Here is a 20570-nt window from a genome sequence, read left to right on the forward strand (position 1 = left end):
ATTCTAAAAACATGTACCTATGTGATACATGTATCGTAGTTTAATTCTACACTTCTCTTATTCCCTAGTTCAATAATCAAATCATACATGCATCTTAGTTTATTTTCTAATGTATCAACTAGGTAATTCATGTACTTGTTATGCATCTAGTTACTTTTTCTTTTCAACAATAACAGGACATAAGTCAGAATTTTTTTTTTGACAATCTATTTTTGTGTTTGGTAAGGCCTACAAGAATTCATGACAATGAGCCAAATGAGAATGTAAATATTAGCTAGGTGTAGTTTCTAAATGAATGAAACGTGCTGGTTTTTTTTCAACTGTTATATCTTTGCTTAATTTAACGGTTTACAACAAGGATAAAAACCAGTTACGTACATAGTACATAAAAGCACTTCTCACCATATATAAAACACACCACTTACAATCTATATCCAGGTGATGCTACAACCTTTTAATTTCAATAAAGTCCAGAGATCAAAATCTACTGCAGACATTGAAATTCTTTAGATGAGATGCCATTGATGACGCGCTCTGCGACATAATAATATGCTTTTTCTGTAAGATGTACACCATCCCAGTGCAAATATTTTGCAGAATCAGAACAAGCTTGAACTTTAGATGTTCCACAAGAATATCATCGTCATAATTATATTGACCTCCTATTCCACAGCACGCTTTGAGTATGGATTTCTTATTGAATCCAAAATAGCTGGGGCGTTCCAGAATTGATTTCACAGCAGAATAATAATCAATATATTTAATCGCAACGTTCGAATATTCAAGTTTTAGTATAGATAGAGCCCTCTCCAAATAATCATTGTGATACATGGCTAACTCATTGTAGGCTTTCAGACAACCAAACTCATCATAATCTTCATAATCCAAGCTTGAGAACATGGTAAGGTAGTAGGGGAAGCAACCCAGAGGAAAATTCCCTGGAACAACTATACGTTTTGCCCCGTATCTGATCACTTGTCTAATGCCTTTTACTATGGTCTTGACTATGTGTGGGACAAAAGTTTTAGCTTCGTCAATGGATTTTCCCTCTGAAAATGCTAGGTAATAGTCATTTCCTCCAAATTCACCAAACATAAAAAGAGATTTTCCAAGAACTTTTGAACACTTTTGTCTAGTGTGACGTAGTTTTTAAGTAAGTTGTCAACCAACGAAGTTGAGATCTTAGAGGCCTGTTGTCTTTTGCCGTGGTAATATTTTTAGCTACATAAAAAGGATCATTTAGAACTGTAGCTCCTCCTACTGCGCAATTTACTCCATGGCTAAAATTAGCTTCTTTGACCATGTAAGGGTTGAGAAGGGGAAGCTTAAGAGACATAGTAATATAATCTTGTTAGAGAATCTGCCAGTGGGTTTTCCAAAGAACTTTTCCCCATAAGGAAAATGGTCTGCACGGTAAGATGATTTTACATTAGATATACGGAATCGATTTCCAGTATCTGCAAGTGAATCGCCAACTTGGAAAATGTATTCATAATTAGGGCAGCTGTTGTTGTTATTATTATTAGCAGCATAAGCAAAAGTTAACGAAGATAGAGCTGCAGCTAAAAGGAAAAAAGTTGGAACTAAAGAAGCCATTTGCAATATGCATACGGATGTTAAGGCGAGGTAATATATTTAAAGAGGGGGATATTTATATCTTCTTGAAGTATATTATAGGTGGTTAGGATATCGTTTTTGCCGTTTCTTCTTTCTATGATAATGATATTGATGTCGTTTTTGGAAGAAAAGCAAAAATTGTTACCGCAACATCTTAAATAAAAGGTGAATTTCTTTCCTGCTACGTATGTACTTAGAATTAGTCCATGACAAACTATTAGTATCATTTATTACATATTTTTAGGGGAGTCAAAATGGTTAAAAGAAAACAGTTAACCGCCTATATCATCCATTAAAAAATGGGTTGGATAATAAACTTTTTTAAAAAAACAGATCAAATATGGATAAGAACCATATTATTCATTTAGAAAATGGATCTCCAATGAGTATCCAATGGATAATCAATGAGTCTAACTTTTACATTTGTAAAGCCTCAAATTGGAGGTTTCTCAAGTTAGGGAGACTAAGAATTCTCCCAAAAGTGATTATATATAAGAAGTCATGGATGATATGGTTACTCATATTATTCGTCAGTTAACCCGTTTTTTATCCGTTTTAAATATTGTTCGTGTCGGATAATTTATCCATTTTTTCATTACCCATTTTGATCCGAGCTATATCCGACCCGTCCTCCCAGTTGCCACTCCTACATGTTACATTAAGTCTTACTCAAAGAATTTTAAAAAAAAAATAAGAAAGAAAAGTAGAACTCGTCGTTAAAGTCCATTTGGACGTATCTTTCTTTAAAGTGAAGAATGAACGGAGCTCAAGTATAATCAACGCATTTCAAAGGTTTGAATTTTCCTATCTCTAGCAATATAGCTATTTGTTCAAATTCTCGATAAATCTTCATTTTTCTTTAAATAGATGAAACTCTTACTGAAGTTCCTCTTAAGCTAGTACTCCCTACGTCCCAACTTTGGGATACTTTTCGTTTTTCGAGATTTAAACTTCTTAATTTTAATTATGCATTTGGACATAAATTTCTTTAGCTTTTCAAAATAAAATTTTATGTATTTGTAAACTACGTAAAAAGTACTATACATCACAATAATTAATAACTCAGAATATTTTAAATACATATGAAAAAGTTACTTTACAAAAATAAATAATTCGAACACCTTCACATAAATTAAAACGGAGTGAGTAATATTTAAAATGCACTCAAAATCATTTGATAACATGCAAAAGAACTTGTTAAAAAGCAGTGATCATGCAAAAAGTGATAAGTGAATCTTTTAAATTCTATACCTGTTTAAGTAAACATGCTTTCCTCCAAATGAATTTTAATTTCAATTCATCATTTAAAAGATCTTATTATGAAATTAAGGGTGAAAGTCATATTCTTCCTTGAATTTTGTATAAACATGAAATTCTCCTCCAATTTTAGATTACAAATGCCCCCCTGTCCTATCTCAAGATCCATTTATTGACAGGAGATGCTACACAAACGTAATGTCTCTTTTACTCTTTAGATGACCAATCTCTAATTTTATGTAAAAGATATTTTAACCTCCCCCCCTCCCCAACTTTTTCATAACCTTTCCGCGTATCTCAATATATAATTACTATTATGTGGCGCCTTCCTGAGATCCCACCCACCTCTTCCCAAAAGACAACCTCGATCATTCATTACATATGATATATCGAGAATTCAAGACCATAACGTAATTCATTTAGAGAATGCCGATGAGAAAGTAGATTTGGTTCCGAGATCGGGAAAGTTGTGAATACGGTTAGTGAAGCTAGACCGAGAAGTGGGATATCCCTAGAAAAGAGGTTGGCCTTAATTAAGTTCTAGGTTAGTCTGAAGAGTTGTAGCTTTGCTTTCTAAAAGAGGACGAAGTAAAGCTAAGCAACAGATATCTGTATGGCTACTATTCGCAAATTGAGGCCCTCCGTACACTAGATGAGATTATCAGTGCCATACAGAAAACCAATATCAAGAGCAATTGAGAGAACACGAAAACGAATGAGAATGAAAGAAAGCTTAATTGCATTAATGAAAACTATTACAGAAAAGCAACACAATGTCGAGGGGGAGAGACACCAATACAGAGAACCGTTTACTTGCTTGAAAGTTTGACTACTTAATCCCCCCCTAATAATGCTTAAAAAAACTAAAGTTATAAGACTTAATATAACTAAGCTAGAGAGACATAATGGAAATACAGGAAGTAAAACTACTCTATATGTATAATAAAAAGGACTTAGATTCCTACAAGGTAGAAGTCTGTTGGCGGCAACCTTATCTTTAGCATTAGAGTGTGTGCACGCGGCGCTGTTGGAATTTGCCTACGTTTGGGCGCTGGTGAGGGCTATCGATAGGGCGACATATGAACATGAGCGCTTGTCACTTGGTGCGGCAAAGACCACGTGGCCGTCCATGACGCTAGGCATTGTGAGGCTTTCCAGGATGCCATGGGGCGCGTCCAAGGGTTCATGGGGCACGACTGGAAACTCGCCCATGACATTCTCCCCCACCTGAGTAGGGGACGTCCTTGGTGCCTTACTTTCAAGATAATCATCGATCAGGCTCTTGTAGGTTTTGAGGTTTGTTCCCCTCTCCCAAGTTATCTCCTCTATATCACAGCGTGCCATTTCACCAAGAACTTTGGTGATGTTTCCATGAAGCATGAATCACTCGATCATTGAGAATATCGTCTACACGCATTTTCCCGGTTGAATTATGGCTTCGAATACTGGGTATTGTGAATTGTCTCTGAGAGTAATCCTCCATGTCCTCCCGAAAAGGTTTCAGAAGTCTGACATGGAATAATGGATGAATCTTCTACTAGGCTAGGGCATCCACCCGATTTGCAACTTTTCCCAATGCGCTTCTCAATGGATAGGGTCCAATGTACTTTTGCAATAGGCGAGGGTCATGGACCCCTACAAATAAGTATCGCTTTGGGATTTTCACCATCATTTTATCTCCTACCTTGTATTGAACGAAGCGACAATTTTGATCTACATGCTTTTCATCCGCTTTTGGGCTTTGACAAAATAGCTTCTCACTATCTTCAAATTTCGCTTCCATTCCGCCAAGAAGCTAGCAACGCGAGGATATTTTGATATGTTTTGGGGCATTCACAGTGTGTAGGAGTTGAGGTTGCTGTCCGGTAACAATTTCAAAAGCGCTTCTATTTGTACTAGAGCTCTTTTGTGAATTGAAACATAGTTGAGCAGCATCCACAAGCTTCACTCAATTCTTCAGCGATCCAGTAACAAAATGGCGGAGTTATTCCCCCAGCATGTTGAACCGCTCCATCTTGGCATTCAGATGTAATCTTGAACTCTGGCTCAACTTGGACACGAGGCACTTAAAGAGCTGGGTCCAAAAGTTCCAAGTGACGTGAAAGTTGTGATCATTAACGATATCGTTAGGCAGGCCTTAATATTTGACAATACGAGAGAAGAAGAGTTGAGTTGTATCTTATGCTAATATATATTTTGGGGCTGCTATAAATCTAGTGTATTTAGAAAACTAATCTACCATAACCAAGATAGTTGTAAGATCTCTGACCTTGAGCAATTCAATGATGAAATCCAGTGACACGATTTCACAAGGTCTCTTTGGAAATGGCTCCAAAAGTTCTGCTTGTGTCAAGCGGCCCAACTTCTCTTTCTGGCATACTAGGAAAGTCTTAACATACTAAGTAACATCATCAGCCATTTGAGGCCAATAATAAGCACGGTACAACATCGCAATGGTGTGTTCTTCACTTGGGTGGACGTCCCACAAAGTATCACGGCATTTAATTAGAAGAGTCCTTCATAGATCCCCACCTTTAGGAACCCATCTTCCATATAGAATTAGAGAGTCTTACCCTGTCCTACCAAATCGACCAAATATTGTGCAGTAGGATCCTTGGTAAGTAGATCTTGTATATGGTCTTTTATAGTTGTGCCACTTTGCTCCCCCTTAGGGTGGCGAGTAGGCACACTGATTCTAGCTCAGCCCTTCGACTTAACGTATCAGTAACTAGGTTGGTCTTCCCACTTCGGTGCTCCAGTTTGAAGTAAACTTTTGCTAGGAGTTCCTGCCACCTGGCCTGTCAGACATTTAGCTTTGGCTGGATCATCAAATGACTAATAGTCGTGGTTTCTATCTTGACCACGAATGGGGTCCCTAACAAATAGTGTCTCCAAGGCGTAAGTAGTGGACAATAGCCAATAATTCTTTTTTGTGGGCGGCGTAGTATCGTTCTGCATCCTTCAACTTCTGGCTCTCGTACATAACAGGATGCCCCTCTTGTAGCGAGACTCCGCCCAGGGCATAGTCAGAGGCATCCATGTTTACTTCAAACGGCTTGGCCATATAAGGAAGGGCCAAGATGGGGCTACTAGACATAGTTGCTTTCAATGCGTTGAAGGCCTCCGCTCACTTGGGACTCCAATCCCAAGGCGTGAATTTCTTTAAGAGTTATGTCAACAACACTGCAATGAGAGAGTAATTTTTCACAAACCACCGATAAAAGTTGCATAGGCTAAGGAAGGCACTGAAGGAATGGATACCCTTAGGCGGTGGCTAATCTATGACAACATGAATCTTCTATTGATCCATCTTGATCCGCCATGCCCCGATGTCATTTCCAAGGAAGTCAATCTATTTTTGGGCAAAGGAGCACTTAGAAAACCTAACATATAATTCGTGCTCCCGCAGTCGAGCTAGGACTTTCCACAGGTGCTCCAGGTGTTCCTCCAATGTTTTTCTATATGCCATAATGTCGTCCAAGTAGACCAATAGGAATTCATCAATGTACTCTCGGAAGACTTGGTTCATCAGGGTGCAAAATGTGGCTGAAGTATTAGTCAAGCTGAATGGCATAACCAGGAAGTCGTACGACCTATATCTTGTCACATTGGTCATCTTATGTTCATCTCCCTCAGCAATCCGGACTTGCTAGTAACCTGTCTTCAGGTTTCTTTTGGTGAACACTATAGCACTACCCAATCTATCGAACAGATCTACCATTAGCGGTATAAGGTACTTGTTCTTAACGGTGATTTTGTTTAGGGCCCGATAATCTACACAGAGTCGTAAGGTGCCATCATGTTTCTTTTGGAATAGCATAAGGGGCCCATAAGGGGACTTGGAGGGCACAATGATCCCCGTGTCTAGAATTTCCATCAGTTCTCTCCGAAGCTTGGTGAGTTTGGGTTGTGACACTCTATAAGGCGCCTGGGCGGTGGCTTCACACCCGCACCAACTCAATCTCATGGTCCATAATGCACCTAGGTGGGATTCGCTTTTGGCATGTCATGTGGCATGATGTCTTCAAACTACTTTAGCAGCTCCTTCATGGGTGAAATAATGGGATCCGAAGAGTGTTCAATATCTCCAATACAGAGGGTAGCCAGGAACATAGGTTCATGTCTTTTGACTCTCTTCTTTAACTACAAGGCCGAGATGCTCTCCGCGGCCATCTTTATGGTTGTGCATGGGATAATGAAGGGCTCATACTTGTTTTCTCCCATCATCAGTAGTATGTCTACATAAGGTACAAGAATGATGTTTGTTTGCCTTATGAATTCAAATCCAACTATCAGCTCAAAGTGATCGATCATCACACGTAAGTTGAAATTTCCTTCATAAGGACCAAGTTTCACTAGCACCCATTTGGTTATTCCGCCCACTAGATGAGGTGGTGAGTTGATAGCCTTGACACGACCTTTGTCCTTTCCCACAACTAGACCAAGGCACTTCACCTTAGTTGAGGCTATGTAATTATGAGTAGCGCCCATGGCTGTCATCGCCCGAATAGGCTTGCTATTAACTTTCATTTCCACAAACATCAAGGTTTTCTCTTGGTTAAGAGGAGACCCATCTTCCGCCTTTATTTTCCCTTTTTTAATGGTTGGTCATGAGTCCTTCTTTTTACGAATGACAACACTAGTTTCCGCTAAGGCCTTAGAAAAGGAACAAACAAGTGCTAGTGAAGCACCTATTGGTTCTGTCTGATTAGCATCATCTATGTCATCATCTGTCCCATCATCAAAGGTTTGATGGGCGTTTATTTGTGCTTATTGAATTCATTGTTCTAATGCGGCCTGGCGTAGTGCCGACATCCTGAAGGGGGATTCCACCCCCCGATCGTTGTTGTGATACACAACAATATTGTTTCTTGATAAAACAGTCTTAGATTTGGTTGCACTCCGATCTTCTCCACTTCTACTAGGGCCACCATTGCTAGGCTGGCCCCTTTTGTATCCTCCTCGGACATGCGCTTGAGGCCTATCCTTCCAAGCTTTCATTTTGTAGTCCCCAAGGCATTCCGCTTCTTGGATCGCCTTGGGTAAAGTGTCTAGCCTTTGTCTTTGCAGCTCCATATGGGCATAAGGTTTCAAGCCTTCCAAGAACGTTAAGAGGTTGTCTTTGTCCCCCATATCCCCTATATTCATCATGAGTGTGGAGAATCCCCGCACGTAATCCTGGACTAGCGTGGTCTAGCGGAGCTCCCGGAGCTTTCTTCGTGCATTATACTCAATATTTTCGGGGAAGAATTGTAGGCATATGGCTGCCTTAAAGTCTCCCTTTGTCTCAAGAGTATCTTCACCAGCCTTGATGGTTTCGTATTTCACCCACCACCAGAGTTTAGCATCACTGTGAAGATACATGGTGGTAGTTGCTACATTTTTTGCTTCTTCTAACTCCCCCATGATATCGAAGTAATGTTCGATGTCGAAGATGAAGTTCTCCACTTCCTTGGTATTTTTAGCCCCATTATAGGGCTTTGGTTCAGGAATCTTCAGCTTTTGTGGCACAGGGGCGAGGTTCACAGCACCCCTGATGTGGTTTCTTTCTCCTCGAAGTAGGCCTTTTAATGCAGCGTTGAAAATATTGAGCTAGCCTGAAACGTTGTCTATTATTTTCTCCATGGTAGTCACCCTGTCTGCCACTTGTACCCAATAGGATAAATCCTCGGTCCGCTCCTGTTGGAGGCCCTCGAATTTACTAAAAAATTTGGCACCTATGTCGTTGCCATTTTCCGACCTCCTACAGAGTCACAATTGATGTTTGCAATGTCTCCTTCAGCCTATTGCATCCTCCGGTCCCGGTCGACTAACCTTTGCACATGTTGGTCCTTATATCAGGTACCGCTTTTACGATGGGTCGTAATACTTTAACCGTCTCTTCAAGGGCCGCAATGTGGTCCCCATGATTCACCATGGTCAGAAATAGTGGTAATGGTTATATGTTCCCTCGTCCGATGTTGAGCCTAGGCTCTGATACCAGCTATTACGCGATGCCTTCTTCAGATGTCTTGGAAGAGCGATATTAAGACTAAGCAACCGATGTCCGTGTGACTACTATCCGCCAACTGGGGTACCTTTCATACGCTAGTTGAGACTACCAATTCCGTACCAAAAAACCATTGTCAAGAGTAATTGAGAGAACATAAAAGGGAATGAGAATGAAAAAAGCTTGATTGCATTAATGAAAGCTATTACGGAAAGGCAATACAATGTCGATGGGGAGAGACACCAATACAGAGAATTGTTTGCTTGCTTGAAGGATTGACTACTTGATCCCCCCTAATAATGCTTAAAAATATAAATCAAAGTTACAGGACTTGATATAACGAAACTAGAGAGACATAATGAAAATACAGGAAGTAAAACTACTCTATATTTACAATAACAAAGACACAGATTCCTACAAGATAGAAGTAGGTTCGTTGAGAATTAACACCCTGATCCCCTATTAACTGCTTTCTCCATGTTTGTTTCTGCTATTGTGAGTTGTTGGAAAGATTCATTTTGAGTTTCAGAGTGTTTTGGGACACTTAGTCCCTAAATGAAAGCTTAAGTTTTAGAATTTGGACCGTAGTCGGAACAGTGTGAAGACGCCCTTGAAATGGAATTCTGTTGATTCCTCTAGCTCCGTTGAGTGATTTCGGGCTTAGGGAGTGTTCGGATTGTGTTTTGGAGGTCCGTAGCTTATATAGGCTTGAAATGCTGAAAGTTGAATTTTTGATGTTTCTGGATCGATAGTGAAATTTTGATATCGGCGTCGGAATCTGATTCTGAAAGTTGGAATAGATCCTTACTGTTGAATGTGACTTGTGTGCAAAATTTGGGGTCATTCGGACATGGTTTTGTTGGTTTCGGCATTGATGTTTGAATTCTTGAGATTTCAAGTTCATTAAGCTTGGATTAGAGGGTGATTCGTGGTTTTAGCATTGTTTGATGCAATTTGTGAGTTGGACTGAGTCCGTATGATTTTTTAGGATTGGTTGGTATGTTTGGTTGAGGTCCTGGGGGCCTCAGGTGAGTTTTGGATGCTTAACGGAAGTTGAATTGGACTTAAGCAATTGTTGATATTGCTGAACCTGCTATAACCGCATATGTGTATGTGGGACCGCAGGTGCGGCACCACAAAAGCGGCTTGGTAGCTGCAGAAGCGAGTTTGGGCTTGTGCTCCTGGGACCCCAGATGCGCCTGGGAAATCGCAGAAGTGGATTTCGCACCTGCGATGCTTTTCCCGTAGGTGCGAGGTCGAAGAAGCGGCCCTATGACCACAGAAGCGGATTTCGCTGGGCAGAAATAGAGAAATTGAGGGTTTGAAATTCATAACTTCAAAAATCAAATTGGAGCTCGGTGGAAGGCGATTTTGTGGGGTTTTTGAAGAGAAGATCAGTGGGTATTTATTCCTAACTCCCTTTTGATTATATTCCATTAATTTAAGCGTAGTTTTATCATTTAATTTCGGATTTGGGGTGAAAAATTGGGAAGAATTGAGAAAAGTTCCCCAACCAAGTTTTTGGATTTTGATTGTGTTCAAGTTGTCGGAATTAGGTGATTTTTGGACGAGTGTTCTCATGAGTGAATGGGTGTTCTAAATTGGTAACATTTACCCGTTTTCGAGACATGAGCCTGGGGAGGATTTTTGGGCATTTTTCTATTTTCTTGCCTTAGCTTCGATTTCTTTAGTAAAATTCGTTGTTTGTAGTTATATTTAAATTTTGAAATTGATTTGATTAGATTTGGGCCACTTGGAGTTGGATACTCGTGGCAAGTGCGTGATCTCAGATTGATTTGAGGGAGTTCGAGGTAAATGGCTTGTCTAACCTTGTATGGGGAAACTCCCCTTAGGATTTTGGTACTGTTGTTATATGAGTGCCTTGTACGTGAGGTGACAAGTGCGTACACGTGCTAATTATTGTAAAACCCCATTTTCATTATGTAAATATCTGTGTTTTCTTTTAATTGAGCAATACTTGTACTTGAAGCCTCTTGTGTTGCTTAGGAAAAGCATGCTTATGTGACCTAATTCTCTTACCTGCTTTAACTGCTTACTTGGATTATGTTGCAGCATGTTTAGAGTAGAAATTCCTGTTTATTCTCGAATAAAACTGTAGATTTCCTTCTTAAGACTGTTGTGTATTTACTTTGGGACTACAGATTGGTATTTCGGGAGACCCTCCTACATGTTTACTTTGGGACTACAAATCAGTATTCTGGGAGATCCCCCTGCACATTTATAATTGGGAGTACGGGACGAGATCCCGGGAGATCCTCCTGTACTGGATATTTACTTTGGGACTAGGGATTGGTATTCCGGGAGATTCCGCTGCATATTTATGATTCAGTACGAGATGATATCCTGGGAGATCCTCTACACATTTACATTTGGGACTACAGGACTATATCCTGGGAGATCCTCTGTTGCTATCTCTGTGTACTGAGTTATATTCTTTCTGCGATTTTATTCTTTATTGACTGTTAGTATTTTAATTATAAGGTCACATTTCATACTATTTTACTTGTTAAATATATATAACCAGTAGGGCCCCGACCTTCCTCGTCACTACTCGATCGAGGTTAGGCTTGGCACTTACTGGGTACCGCTGTGGTGTACTCATACTCTTTCCTGCACATATTTTTCATGTGCAGATCCAGGTTCTTCTGCTCAGCCATACTATCAGTGAGGTGAGGCGATTTCAGTGACTTCGAGGTATGTCTTTCGTGTCTGCAGACCGAGGAGTCCCTCTCTATTCTCCCGTTAGCTATAGACCTTCTGTAATTATTTTCGTTTAGACTTCTAGAGTTAGAACACTATGTATTTTCTCTAGTTTGTGATTCATGAGATTCCAGGTTTTGGGAGTGTTATTATTGTATATGCCGAGCAGCATTTTAAATACTTTACCTATATTTTTCTGTCAGATGGCTAGTTGTACTTTTAAATTCCTTTTTTCCGCAAATTGTTAGGCTTACCTAGTCATAGAGACTAGGTGCCATCACGACAGTCCACGGAGGGAGAAATTGGGTCGTGATAAGTTGGTACTAGAGCTCTAGGTTCATAGGAGTCATGAATCACAAGGTGGTTTATTAGAGTCTCACGGATCGGTACGGAGACATTTGTACTTATCTACGAGAGGCTATGTAACTGTTAGGAAAATTTCACTTTATTTGATTTCCTTGTCGTGCGAGATTTTTGATATCAAAACTCTATACCTCTGTCTTCTATTCTCTTACAGATGGTGAGGACTCATCCTACTGGAGATGACCAAGCACCCGCACCCCCTGCTAGAGCCGCCAGAGGTCGGGGCCGGGGGAGAGGCCAAGGACGTGCATGCGGTACAGCCAGAGCACCCATGCGAGCTACTATAAAGGAGCCACCACCAGCTCCAACCGGAGCCAAGGCACCTGATACGCCTACTGCTACTACTACTCCGGCTCTTCAGGAGACCCTTGCACAATTCGTGAGCATGTACACTACTCTAGCTCAGGCAGGGTTTCCCCTTGCTGCAGCCGCATCCCAGGTCGAGGGAGGCTTTAGAGGTTCAAGAAGTGCAAGCCTCCTACATTCAGTGGTCTAGCATCATATGATGTTTGAGATTTCTGGATGAGTGTTATCGTATCCTCTGCACTATGGGTATATCAGGATCGAGTGGGGTTTCTTTCACTGCCTTCCAGATTTGAGGAGCAGCCTATTAGTAGTGGCGTACTTTTGAGTTGGACAGTCCAGCAAAGGTAGCTTCCCTTACATGGACCCAGTTTTTAGATATCTTCTTTAGGGATTTTGTTCCTTAGAGCCTCAAGTATGCATGGCGCGCAGAGTTTTAGCATTTGTGCCAGGGTACTATGACTGTTTCGAAGTATGTTGTCCGCTTCACTGACTTGGCTAGACATGCACCGGCCTTGGTTTCTATAGTTCGTGAGAGAGTTTGCCGGTTTATTGAGGGACTCATTCCTAGCATCAAGTCTAGCATGGACTGGTAGTTGGAGATAGATGTTACTTATCAGTAAGAGGTAAGCATTGCTAGGAGAGTAGAGGGAATTCTTGCTCGGGATAGAGAGGAGAGAGAGGCCAAGAGGTCTCAAGAGTCGGGCCATTATTCTGGTGCCCGTGCTCTAGCTGTTGTTCGTCATGGTAGGGGTTATATGAGTCGCCCCATTCATTCAGCTCTTCTAGCAACCAGTGGTATTTCATCTCCTCCTAGACCTCATGAGACTTTTTATGCACTTCCAGTATCTAGTGCGCCTCCTGCACGGTGTTCTTTCAGTGGTCAGTCCAACAGACCTAGCCCAAGCTATTCATAGCTGCCACGTCCTCCCAAAGCTTGTTTTGAGTGTGGTGACACCCGCCATATGGTAAGGGATTGACCTAGACTTAAGAGGATTGTACCTCCACAGCCTTCTCAGCCATAGCGTGCTCCACCAGGTCCTCAGGTTGTGATTACAGCACCTGTTGCTACCCCACCTGCCCAACCAGCTTGAGGTGGAGGTCGGGGAGGTAGAGGTCGCCCTAGAGAGGGAGGCCAGGCCAGATACTATATCCTTCCTGCCTGTACTGAGGTTATCGCCTCCGATTCTGTTATCACAAGTATTGTTCTGGTTTGTCATAGAGATGCATCAGTTCTGTTCGATCTAGGCTCCACTTATTCTTATGTGTCCTCCTATTTTTCCCCGTATTTGGGCATATCTCGGGATCTTTTGAGTTCCCCTATTTATGTTTCTACTCATGTGGGATATTCTCTTATTGTGGACCACGTTTATCGGTCATGTTTGATTGCTCTTAGTGTTTTGAGACCAGAGCCGATTTGTTATTGCTTAGCATGGTAGATTTTGATGTTATCTAGGGCATGGACTGGTTGTCGCCCCATTATGCTATTCTTGATTGTCACGCCAAAACCGTGATGCTGGCTATGCCAGATGTACCGTGAGTAGAGTGGAGGGGTACTTTAGATCACACTCCCAGTAGAGTTATTTCATTTATTAAAGCTTAGTAAATGGTTGAGAAGGGGTATGACGCGTATCTAGCCTATGTGAGAGATATCAATATTGATACCCCTATAGTTGATTCAGTCTTAGTAGTGAGGGATTTTCCTGATGTGTTTCCAGCTGATCTTCTGGGTATGCCACCTAACAGAGATATTGATTTCGGCATTGATTTGTTGCCGGGCACTCAGCCCATTTCTATTCCTCCTTATCGTATGGCTCCTCCTAAGTTTAAGGAGTTGAAGGATCAGTTATAGAAATTGCTTGAAAAGGGTTTTATTCAACCCAGTGCATCATCTTGGGGTCCTCCCATCCTATTTGTGAAGAAAAGGATGGTTTTATGCGTATGTGCATCGATTATCACCAGTTGAACAAAGTTACGGTGAAGAACCGATATCCTTTGCCTCGTATTGATGATTTGTTTGCCTTGTTATAGGGTGCTCGAGTGTTTTCTAAGATTAACTTGCATTCAGGTTATCATCAGTTAAAGATTCGGGAGCCAGATATCCCGAAGACTGCTTTCAAGACTCGGTATGGTCATTACTAGTTCCTTTTTATGTCTTTTGGGTTGACAAATGCCCCAACAACAATTATGCATTTGATGCACAACATATTTTGACCATATCTTGATCATTCGTCATTGTCTTTATTGATGACATTTTGGTATACTCCTAGAGTTAGGAAGATCATGAGTAGCACCTGATGACAGGGCTTCAGACTTTGAAAGAAAAGAAATTATATGCAAAGTTCTGGAAATGTGAGTTCTAGTTGGTTTCCGTGGCATTCTTGGGTCACGTGGTATCGAGTGAAGGGATCAAGGTGGATCCGAAGAAAGTGGAAGCAGTGCAGAGTTGGCCTAGACCATCCTCAACTACAGAGATCTGTAGTTTTCTTGGCTTGGTGGATTACTACTGTCAATTTGTTGAGGGATTTTCATCTATTGTAGCACCTATGACCAGGCTGACCTAGAAGGGTGCTCCGTTTAGGTGGACAGAAGAGTGTGAGGAGAGCTTTCAGAAGCTCAAGACAATTTTAACTTTATCCCAATATTGATATTGCCTACAGGTTCGGGGTCTTATACTGTCTATTGTGATGCCTCGAGGATTGGCCTTGGAGCGGAATTGATGCAGGACGGTAGGGTGATTGCCTACGCGTCCAGACAGCTGAAGGTGCATGAGAAGAATTATCATGTCCATGATCTCGAGTTAGCTGCTATTGTTCACGTCTTGAAGATATAGCGTCATTATTTGTATGGTGTTCCTTGTGAGATCTACAGTGATCACCAGAGTTTGCAACATTTGTTCAAGCAGAAGCACCTTAATTTGCGTCAAAGGAGCTGGTTAGAGCTGCTTAAGGATTATGACATCACTATATTGTACCATCCGGGAAGGGCCAATGTGTTGGCCGATGCTTTGAGTCGTCGGGCAGAGAGTTTGGGGAGTTTGGCTTATCTTCCAGCAGCAGAGAGGCCCATGGCGATGGATGTTCAGGTCCTTGCCTGCTAGTTTGTGAGGTTGGACATTTCGAAGCCCAGTCGGGCCCTAGCTTGTGTGGTTTCTTAGTCTTCCTTGTTTTATCGTATCAGAGAGCGTTAGTATGACGACCCACATTTGCTTGTCCTTAAGGACAAGATTGTGTATGGTGATGCCAGAGATGTGACCATTGGTTATGACGGGGTATTGAGGATGAAGGGTCGAATATGTGTACCCAATGTTGATGGGCTTCGGGAGTTGATTCTAGAGGAGGCCTACAGTTCGCGATATTCCATCCATCCGGGTGCCACGAATATGTAACAGAATTTGAGGCAGCACTATTGGTGGAGGTGGATGTAGAAAGATATAGTTGGGTTTGTAGCTCAGTGCCTTAATTTTCAGCAAGTGAAGTATAAGCACCAGAGACCAGGTGGCTTGCTTCAGCAGATAGATATTCTTGAGTGAAAGTGGGAGCGGATCACCATGGACTTCGTAGTTGGACTCCCACGGACTTTAAGGAAGTTTGATGCCATTTGGGTGATTGTGGATCGGCTAACCAAGTCCGCGCACTTCATTCCTATGTGTACCACCTATTCTTTGGAGCGGTTGGCGGAGGTTTATATCCGGGAGATTTTTCGTCTGCATGGTATTCTAGTTTTCATCATTTCAGATAGAGGTACTCAGTTCACATCACAGTTCTGGAGGGCCGTACAACATGAGTTGGGCACTCGAGTGGAGTTGAGCACAACATTTCACCCTCATACGAACAGACAGTTTGAGCGCACTATTCAGATTCTTGAGGATATGCTCCGTGCGTGTGTGATGGAGTTTGGAGGTTCTTGGGATAAGTTCTTGCCACTTGCTAAGTTTGCCTACAACAACAGTTATCAGTCTAGCATTCAGATGGCATCGTATGAGGCTTTGTATGGCAGGCGGTGTAGATCTCCGGTGGGTTGGTTCAATCTAGGCGAGGCTAGATTATTGGGCACAGACTTGGTTCAGGATGCTTTGGAGAAGGTTAAGTTAATTCAACATAGACTCCGCACAGCCCAGTCCAGACAGAAGAGTTATGCGGACCGGAAGGTTTGCGATATTTCATTTATTGTTGGAGAGCGGGTTTTGCTTTGGGTTTCGCCTATGAAGGGCGTTATGAGATTTGGGAAGAAGGGAAAGTTGAGGCCAAGGTTTATTGGTCCTTTTGAGGTACTGTTTCGTGTTGGGGAGGTTGCTTCTTGGCAAGAGTTCATTCGGTATTTCATGTTTTGATGCTTCAGAGGTATCACGGCAATCCATCGCACGTGTTGGATTTCAATTCAGTTTAGTTGGACAAAGATCTATCCTATATTGAGGAGCCAGTGGCAATATTGGATAGGTAGGTTTGAAAGTCGAGGTCGTAAAACATTGCATCATTGAAGGTTCAATGGCGGGGTCAGCCGGTCGAGGAGGCAACTTGGGAGACTAAGCAGGATATACGCAGTCGTTACCCTCATCTTTTCATCACTTCAGGTATGTCTCTATGCTCGTTCGAGGACGAACAAATGTTTTAAGAGGGGGTGGATGTTAACTACTTTCAGTGTGTTTGTTTCTGCTATTGCGAGTTGCCGGGAAGATTCGTGTTGAGTTTCAGAGTGTTTTGGGACACTTAGTCCCTCAATGAGAGCCTAAGCTATAGAATTTGGACCATAGTCAGAACAGTATAAACACGGCCTCGGAATGGAATTCTGTCGATTTTGTTAGCTCCGTGAGTGATTTCGAGCTTATGGGCGCGTTCGGATTGTGTTTTAGAGGTCTGTAGCTTATTTAAGCTTGAAATGCCAAAAGTTGAATTTTTGAAGTTTCCAGATCGATAGTGAAATTTTGATATTGGGGTCGGAATCCGATCCCGAAAGTTAGAATAGCTCCGTAGTGTTAAATGTGACTTGTGTGCAAAATTTGGGGTCATTCGGACATGGTTTGGTTGGTTTCGGCATCGATGGTAGAATTCTTGAAATTTCAAGTTCATTAGGCTTGGATTGGAGGGTGATTCGTGGTTTTAGCATTTTTTAATGCGATTTGAGAGTTGGACTGAGTTCGTATGATGTTTTAGGATTGGTTGGTATGTTTGGTTGAGGTCCCATGGGCTTCGGATGAGTTTCGGATGCTTAATGGAAGTTGAATTGGACTTAAGCAATTGCTGATATTGTTGAACCTGCTATAACCGTACCTGCGTATATGGCACCGCAGGTGCGGCACTACAAAAACATCTTGGTAGCCGCAGAAGCGAGTTTGGCCTTGTGCTCCAGGGACCGCAGATGCGGCTGGAAAATTGCAGATGTGGGACTACAAATGCGGCCCCATCCCGGGTAAGCGGATTTCTCACCTGCGATGCTTTTTTATTATATTCCATTAATCTAAGCTTAGTTTTGTCATTTAATTTCGGATTTGGGGTGAAAAATTGGGAAGAATTGAGAAAACTTCCCCAACCAAGTTTTTGGGTTTTGATTGGGTTCTAGTTGTCGGAATTGAGTGATTTTTGGACGACTGTTCTCGTGAGTGAATGGATGTTCTAAATTGGTAACTTTTACCCAATTCTGAGACGTGGGCCTAGGGAGGATTTTTGGGCATTTTTCTATATGTCTTAGCTTCGATTCCTTTAGCTAAACTCGTTGTTTGTAGTTATATATATATTATGAAATTTATTTGATTAGATTTGGCCCACTCAGAGTTAGATACTCGTGGCAAGAGCATGATTTCGGATTGATTTGAACGGGTTCGAGGTAAGTGGATTGCCTAACCTTGTGTGGGGAAACTCCCCTTAGGATTTTGGTAGTATTGTTATATGAGTGCCGTGTACGTGAGGCGATGAATGAGTACACGTGCTAATTGTTCAAAACCCCATTTTCATTAAGTAAATATATGTGTTTTCTTTTAATTGAGCAATACTTGTACTTGAAGCCTCCTATTTAGCTTAGGAAAAGCATGCTTATATGACCTAATTGTCTTACCTACTTTAACTACTTACTTGGATTCTGTGCAGCATGTTTAGAGTAGAAATTCCTGTTTATTCACGAATAGAAATGTAGATTTCCTTTTTAAGACAGTTGTGTATTTATTTTGGGACTACGGATAGGTATTTCGGGAGATCCCCTTGCAAGTTTACTTTGGGACTGTGGATCGGTGTTCGGGGAAATCCCCACATTTATAATTAGGACTACGGGACGAGATTCCGGGAGATCCCCCTGTACTGGATATTTACTTTGGGACTACGGATTGGTATTCCGGAAGATTCCTTTGCATATTTATGATTCGGACTACGGAATGATATCCCGGGAGATCCTCTGCACATTTACGTTTGGGACTACAGGATGATATCTTGGGAGATCCCCTGTTGCTATCTCTGTGTACTGAGTTATATTCTTTCTGCGAATTTATTCTTTATCAACTGTTAGTATTTTTAATTATACTGTTACATTTCATACTGTTTTACCTTGTTAAATGTATATAACCAGTAGGGCCCTGACCTTCCTCGTCACTACTCGACCGAGGTTAGTCTTGGCACTTACTGGGTACCGTTGTGGTGTACTCATGCCCTTTCCTGCATATGTTTTTCGTGTGTAGATCCAGATTCTTCTGCTTAGCCATACTATCAATGAGGCGAGGCGATTTCAGAGACTTCGAGGTATATCTGCCGCGTCCGCAGACCGATGAGTCCTCTTTATTCTCCCTTTTAGCTATAGACCTTCTCTAGTTACTTTCGTTTAGACTTATGGAGTTAGAACACTATGTATTTTCATTAGTTTGTGATTTATGAGATTCCGGATTTTGGGAGTGTTATTATTGGTCTTGAGTGTTATTATTGTATGTGCCGAGCGGCATTTTAAACACTTTACCTATATTTACCTGTTAGATGGCTAGTTGTACTTTTAAATTCCTTTTTTTCGCAAATTGTTAGGCTTATCTAGTTGTAGAGACTAGATGCTGTCACGTCAGTCCACGGAGGGAGAACTTGGGTTTTGACATCAAGATATCTCAACTGCCTAAGTGGATCCCATAGGGAGCTACTTGCGCAGTCTCGCAAAAATTAGAATATCTCTCTACTCCGACATTGTATCGACGAACAATTTAATGTGTTGGAAACTTAACTTGTAGATCTTTAGTTTGATATGTGGATCATCCTGTATTCCATATATATTGGTAGAAAAACTCTTCTACATTTGACTTAGTTTTCAACAAATTTATGAATGTAACTTGTGATGATCTTTCGTCAACTTTTGTTTCACAACTCGCTTGACTTCAAAACTCAACACACGACTATAATACGAATATAATAACTCATAACATAAAATCCTTATCATGTTAATCACCCTATTCTCACCCCAAAATTACATGTTATAATATTTCTAACTTGTCGACTTGCGATAAAACTTATTTTCTTCAATTCGTTGAGCTTCTAAGCTTTCTAACCCTCTTGGTACTTGTTATTCATGATCTTAAATATTTGTAACCTCCAATGTAACATTATTAACTAAATAATTTCAATGTCTGCAGTAGATCTTGATCTTGTGGTTTTATTGAAATTTAAAAAATGTGGCATTACCTGGGTATAGATTGTAATGGGTGTGTTTCATGGCGAAGAAGCTTTTTTATATATGTAACTGGTATTTATTCTTATTGTAAACAATTAAACTAAGATAAGATAATAATTTTTTCTACATGCGTTATATAAACTATTTTCCTCCACAAGATATATCTGCTTGTTTTTGTTGGGAAAATAATATCCCGCCTAGGAATTATATCAACGATAAATAACAATAACACAAGAGAGTAACAAAGACACTAAATTATTTAATAGGGTAAAATAAAATATCCGAGCGAAGCTATATTACCACTATAATATTACAAATTAGTAGTATCAAGAGACTACTACAATTTTAATATTTTTAATATCTTACTACAATATTACTCACATTCACTTTTATCTCACATACTACGATCTGTGAATTACTCTCTTTAACTTTCGTTACTTCTCTCTTTTTTTGGTGTGTTTGAAGAAGTTAGAGAGCTCTTCCTTTTATAAGAGAAAAATATGTAGCCTCCAAGAATGCTACAGGAGATATATTAATCTCCTCCACTTATTTCTAAACTTTGGCTCCAAGAAAGAGTTGCCAGCCAACTTTTATTTCATAGGCACATACCTATTTTTATGGGATGGACCCCACAATCTATCCCTTAGTTTTGATTTTTTTTTTCCATTCCAAGTCTTGATATCAATCT

The 20570-nt window shown here is 40.9% G+C and overlaps 1 protein-coding gene across 1 annotated transcript; it reads right to left on the reverse strand.

The window, feature by feature from the left end:
- Positions 1-477: 477 nt before the first annotated feature.
- Positions 478-1596, reverse strand: LOC104218436 (GDSL esterase/lipase At5g03980-like). Its single transcript, XM_070161214.1, has 2 exons — positions 1274-1596; positions 478-1132 (listed from the first exon to the last, which is right to left on the reverse strand). The coding sequence occupies exons 1-2, from the start codon at positions 1594-1596 to the stop codon at positions 478-480; spliced, it is 978 nt and encodes a 325-aa protein (XP_070017315.1).
- Between the last annotated feature and the right edge of the window lie 18974 nt (positions 1597-20570).

The sequence above is a fragment of the Nicotiana sylvestris genome, chromosome 11 (assembly GCF_000393655.2).
Source record: "Nicotiana sylvestris chromosome 11, ASM39365v2, whole genome shotgun sequence".
In the NCBI taxonomy this organism is placed as follows: domain Eukaryota; kingdom Viridiplantae; phylum Streptophyta; class Magnoliopsida; order Solanales; family Solanaceae; genus Nicotiana; species Nicotiana sylvestris.